The 6,134-nt window shown below is 48.7% G+C and overlaps 1 protein-coding gene across 1 annotated transcript in view; it reads right to left on the bottom strand.

The window, feature by feature from the left end:
* Psmd9 (proteasome 26S subunit, non-ATPase 9) overlaps nt 1-6,134 on the bottom strand; it is a 21,717-nt gene that overhangs the window by 4,063 nt on the left and 11,520 nt on the right. Inside the window, exons 3-4 of the mRNA XM_021162902.1 lie at nt 4,947-5,155; nt 2,755-2,856 (exon numbers count right to left, since the gene is read on the bottom strand). Of these exons, the coding sequence (XP_021018561.1) occupies nt 2,755-2,856; nt 4,947-5,155 (311 nt within the window). The remainder of the gene's footprint in view (nt 1-2,754; nt 2,857-4,946; nt 5,156-6,134) is intronic.

The following is a 6,134-nucleotide window of genomic DNA, read 5'->3' as shown; positions in this document are numbered from 1 at the left end:
AGGCAGGCGGATTTCTGAGTTCGAGGCCAGCCTGGTCTACAAAGTGAGTTCCAGGACAGCCAGGGCTATACAGAGAAACCCTGTCTCGAAAAACAAAAACAAAAACAAACAAAAAAAATTACCATGGCCACTTGGCTTTTATACAACGGGCACATTGGGACTCCCCAAAGTAAGTCTTTTGAAAAAAAGCTAAAAGGAAGACAGGAAACAAACCTAAAGACTTTGTGCCAATTTTGTGCTTTGGTTCTGTTTTCCATGGGTCTGCATATCCACTTTCAGAATGTAACAGGATGTCTTTAAAAACACATCTGCAAATACGCGCACTGGGCGTGGCAGCACACACCTTTGGTTCCAGCACTCAGGAGGCAGAGGCAGGAGGATCTCTGTGAGTTTCAGGACAGCCAGGACTACAATGGGCCCAGACATCCACAGAGCATCAAAGTATACCAAGGGACACAAGAGAAATGAGTAACCACAGCATCTCAAAATAGGCGTGGGAAAAAGAACTGGGCGTAGCTCAGTTGGCAGAGCACTCACCTAGCATGCATGGAGCCCTGGTCTCCCTCCTGCACTACACAAAGCCACCATGGCGGTGCATGGCTGTAATCCCTATGCTTGGGAGGCAGAGGCAAGTTCATTCAGATTCACTTCTCACTACAGGAAGAACTCAAAGCCATCATCCAGAGATATACTGGACCATTTCTCAAAAAGCAAGGAGACAAAACTGAAAGCGGGAGGTGTGGGTGAGTCCTACTATCACAGAGATGAAGTCACTGAGATGATGAAGAACAGCAGGCTAGCAAGCTGGACAGCCACAGACACACTGGGAAGACATGACAGAGATGAGGGACTGCTAACACAAGGAAAGCTTCCACAAACTGGACAAGTGAGGGCAGGGCGAGCAGAGGGGCTGGAGCCCTCCTGGGCAGTTTAATGATAGGCCCCAAGTCCTCTCACATGCCTCCCTTCAGGAGGTCCAATTCCCTTCTCCCCAGTCGTGGGCTGGACCTAGCAAGTCACTAAGAGGTAAGAAAGACATAACTGTGCATCTTCTGTGATGCAGCCCCTCACTGCTCTCGCTGCCTGAGGCAGTGCACTCAAGTGGTGTACGAAGCCGCAGGATGAGTAACTGAAGGCTCCGGCTGACCATCGGGTGGAAGTGGATGTACAGCCTCGCTGGACCCTTTGGGTGGCCATGGTGTCTGAGGGTGTCCTGGCTGACCCTCACAGAAGCCTCTGGGCCAGAACCAGCAGGGCCAGCAGGGATGGCTGAGCTGTCCAACGAGACCAGTGGTTCTCAACCTGTGGGTTGCAACCTTCTTGGGGTGAGACACCCACTTCACAGGGCTCCCCTAAGACCATCTGAAAACACAGATGTTTATATTACTATTTCTAACAGTAGCCAAAGTACAGTCATGAGGTAGCAAGAAAAGTAATTTTATGGTTGGGGCCACCACAACATGAGGAACTGTATTAAAGGGTGGCAGCGTTAGGAAGGTTGAGAGCCACTGTACCAGACAGACAAGCATCTGTGGTCTTGGCCTAGAGCCACTGTACCAGACAGACAAGCATCTGTGGTCTTGGCCTACCAACTTTCCAAATGGTCCTTGGACTCACTCTATAGCAAGGTGTTAAAGGAAAGCAGACAGGGACAAATGGATTCTTCAAAGCAACTCCAAAAAGGGTCAGAACAAATAAGACCACCACCCACATGTGAAGATATCTGATACTAACAGAGGTGACAGTGTAAACTCGTGGGTAAAGTATTCATAATAATAAATGGTTCCGGGACAACTACTACCCTCCATTTGGCGGGAAAAGTGACTTGGTAATGTGTGTCTAATTACACTAAACTAATTATAGAATAAATTCCTGGGAAATATATGTGTCAGAAAAATAAGAACCTATGTCCACGGGCTGGAGAGATGGCTCAGTATTACATAAAACCAGGCATGGCCAAGCACACTGTAATTCCAGTGCACGGGAGGAAGGACAACCAGAAGCCTCAAGGTCATCCTAGGCCACACAGTGAGATCCAGGCCAGCCTGAGACACAATAAGACGGCCTTAAATACAAATGATCTCTCAGAGCCGGCCACCCTTCTTTACAGGTGACCACATGCACACGTGGCCGGCCACCCTGGGTGAAGCTGGAAACATCACAAGGTCTTGAGAAGGCAGTGAGGGAGAATTGGACCCCAATAACAGCTGCAGGGGAACAGGGCATGTGCCAAAATAAGACAGCCTTTAGCTTAGTTACTGGATGACAGAGAGGAGGAATTTAGACAAGAGGACCAGGAGAGCCATCAACTGTGTAAAAGACTCAGCTGTGTAAGACACAAATGTGGCAAATGGGAGAAAAAGCTCTCCAGGGAGAGAGAGACAAGGCCATTACTGTCAGCAGTGAGGATCCCCCCAACAGCTTCTGGGCCGGAAAATCCCAGACAGACAGATACGCAGCGCTATGGGCTGAACTCCTGCTTCCCTCTGGAAAACTCTCATACTGAAAGGCTAACTACCTAGCCCCTTGGTGTGATGGAGTAGGAGACTGGGCTTTAGAGGGGTGCCATTTATGGGGATGGAGCCCTGGTTATGGAGTCAGTGATCCAGCCCTTGAGCAAACTGTGTCATCCTTGGACCAGAGCCTGAATCTGTGGCACCCTGCTCCTGGACTTCCACCCTACTCCCTGATCTGTGCGAGCAGCAGGCCTCTGTGACTTGTGGGACACCCGGATGCCAGGGCACCCCGACTTACCCCCTCGCTATGCTGCACCACTGTGCCCACGTTCTGCAGTGACTGGAAGTTTTGGGTGTTCACGGAGCCGAACTCCACAATTTCATCATCCACTTGCAGGCCCTAAAGACAGGAGAAAAATTTAAAACCAACCCGAGAGGTTGGATGCATTTTCTGGTCATTTGTACCGCTTAATCTACAACTCTGTGTCAAGACCAAGAGCTTGTTTCCTACACGGAGAGAATGGCAGGCTCTAAGTAACGAGGTCAAAGATTTCAACTCCTCGCACAGGATCAGGGAGTGAGCGCGTGCCTCATTCTGGAGGTTCCTTCTAGAACAGACCTAGCAAATGGTGTCAGGTGTACCCAATGGACACTGTGAGGACACATCAAAAGCTCCAGCTATGTTCTGGAGCTTCTGAGGCAGGTTCAAGGCAAGGAAGCAGCTTAGACCTGGGTTTTTTTTTTTTTTTTTTGAGAAGACAAACATTGGTCCTCCGAGTGAGTCCCTAAGCAGCAGCCATAGGCCTAAGGCCAGCCAGAACCAGTGTGGTCCTTTTACTTCAGATCCCAAGATTACAGACACTACTTCCTGGTCTCTTTAACAAACACCACCAGAGGCCGACTAGTCAGGCGCTGGGTGTTGCGAATCCAGCTCTGACTAAATAGAGTTGACGTGCAGTCTGCAGTCCTATGTCTTGACTTTATTTTTGCTTTTTAAAAATTGTTCACAGCAGTAGGAATCCAATCCAGGCAAGAGCTCTACCAAACAGCTACATCCTCAGTCTTTTGACGATCTTATTTCAAAACAGAATTTTCCTAAGTTGCCCAAACTTGTGTAAGTCCTGTCTCAGCTGCCTCAGTAGTTGGGATTATGAACGTATACCACCATACCCAGTGGCCTTGTGACCGTTTTTAAGCTTGTGGTTATTTTTTTTTTAATTATTTGATTTTATTATCTAATGTGTTTAGGCATTTTGCCTGCTTGAGTGTCTGTGAACTTGTATGTCAGGTGCCCATGGAGGCCAGAAGAGAGAACGGCATCCCCTAAAACTAGTTACGGACGGCTGGGAGCCACCATGTGGTGCTGGGATTTGAACTCAGGACCTCTGGAAGAGCAGTCAGTGCTCTTAACCACTGAGCCATCCCTTTATCCCCCAGTCTTGCGATGATTTGTAGGATCCAAATTCAGAATCCAGTTCTGTCTGGTGACACATGCCTTTAATGGGGGAGGCAGAGGCAGGTGGATGTCTGTGAGTCTGAGGCCAGCCTGGTCTACAGATGGAGTTCCAGGACAGTCAGGGCTACACAGAGAAACCCTGTCTCAAAATACTAAAGAAAAAAGAAAAGAACCCATTTGTGCTTCCCAGGAGCCATGTGTGGCTTGTCCTCAAGGATCACAGAGAGAGAGCAGTGGTGCCACCCACAGCAGCCATGGTATTCAATATCCATGCACAGCCACATACAAACTTCTACATGAATATTCATTGCCGCATTACGTGTAATAGCCCCAAAGCAGAAGAGATCCAGATATCCATTAACTGACCAACAAGAACATGCCTATCACATAATGGATATTGCTCAGCCATAAAATGTAATGAAGGCCTCATATGTGACCCGGCCCTGAATGAACCGTGGGAACAGACAGAGTAAGAAAGCACACACCATACAGCTGTCTTCACATGAAAGACACAGAACAGGCAGATCTGTGCAGACAAAATTACTGGTGCTCAGCAAGTCCTGACTGGCTTCTTTTCAGCACCAATAAAAATACTGTGAAATTGGCTGCGGTGTTAAATGTGCAGCTCTGTGACTCCTCTGTATCCTTTAGTGGGTCACACATGGCAGGAGCAGCCCATCACAGTAATGCTGCTCTAGGATCTATCAAAGAACACTGACATCGCTTTAAGCTCTTGTCATTTTTTTTTCTTTCCATGTCCAGGAAAATGGTTCCAAGAAGGACACCTCTTTTCTTCTTTGGGGCATGTATCACTTTCTACACTGTGTCCCAGATGGTCCCACAACAGGTCTCTCCCTGAGTCCACGGGCTGACCCTATGTACACCAAGCTCTGGCCAGCATGTGTTAAAGGAATAAAGGAATTCAGAGCCACAGAATGAGAGGACAGGTTTGGCTTCTGACAGGGCTCCGAAGCCCAGGGCTACCTAACTCTCAGTACTGCTAGGAGTGGATTTGGGAGAGCCAACAAGATTACCGCAATACTGGCTGGGGAACCGGGGCTGATACTGTTCACTCTGGCAAAGGCCTGGGGCAAGGCAGGGCTGTTGGAGGCCAGCCCTCGGTTCATGGCCTCTTCTCGGGCTTCAGCCATGTCCCGAGCCTGCTTCTCTTTGTCCCGAGCATGTAGCTGGTGCAGGGCCTCCTCCACTTGCTTCATCAGTGCCTTGTGATCATTCTGGAGACCTGGAGAGAGAACACCATGTCAGGGGCAAGGGAAGATAGCGCAGGTCACAGGACAGATGAGATGGGACAGCTGAATTCACTCACTGCAATGGTGTAGTTGTCAACCTCATGAGATTTAGAATTGTCCAAGACCAGCCCCTGGAAGCTTATGGAAGGACATTTCCAGAGATGCTTAACTGAAGAGAGAACAGTCCTCCCTGAATGTGGGCGGCACCATCCCACGAGACAGGACCAACATTCAACTCTTCTAACCAGCTGCCTGAGGCTCCTACCATCATGATTTCTCCAGTGGGAAGTTTGTTCTGCCCCTGTGAGCCAAACTTCCTTCTTAAATTTCTTTTCTTCTCTTTCTTTCTTTTTTTATATTTTTGGTTTTTCGAGACAGGGTTTCTCTGTAGCCCTGGCTGTCCTGGAACTCACTTTGTAGACCAGGCTGTCCTTGAACTCAGAAATCTTCCTGCCTCTGTCTCCCAAGTGCTGAGATTAAAGGCATGCACCACCACACTGGCCTTAAGTTTCTTTTATCAGGTATTTTGTCACAGCAACCAAAAAGGAACTAACACATCAGAATATTTAAGAAGTGCTTACTAGGTGCTAGACACAAAGCCAGAGTCTGAGGAACAGAGAAATCTGTGAGCCAGACACAGGGCCTACCTCACTAGTGAGGAAGTCTAGTGAGCAAGGCAGCTACAGAACAGGTGACTACAATCACATCGGATGACCGGATAATTCAGAACAGCAAGAAGGCCCCTCAAATGCAGCACAGCCCCTGCTGAGACCTGAAAGGTGAGTAGAAATCAGGTTCCATCCAGCTGCAACTATGCCCTGACCTCAAATACAAATAAGGGACAACCACAGAAGTCACACAAAAGCCAAGTGGCTGGGCAGGATGCTGCACATCTGCAATCACAACACCTGGGAGATGGGGAGGATCAGGGGGAGATAGGGGAGGATCAGGGGGAGATAGGGGAGGATCAGG

The sequence above is a fragment of the Mus caroli genome, chromosome 5 (genome assembly GCF_900094665.2).
Source record: "Mus caroli chromosome 5, CAROLI_EIJ_v1.1, whole genome shotgun sequence".
Lineage (NCBI taxonomy): Eukaryota > Metazoa > Chordata > Mammalia > Rodentia > Muridae > Mus > Mus caroli.
The sequence above is the reverse complement of the archived record's forward strand: the minus strand, read 5'-3'. Positions and strand labels throughout refer to the sequence as shown.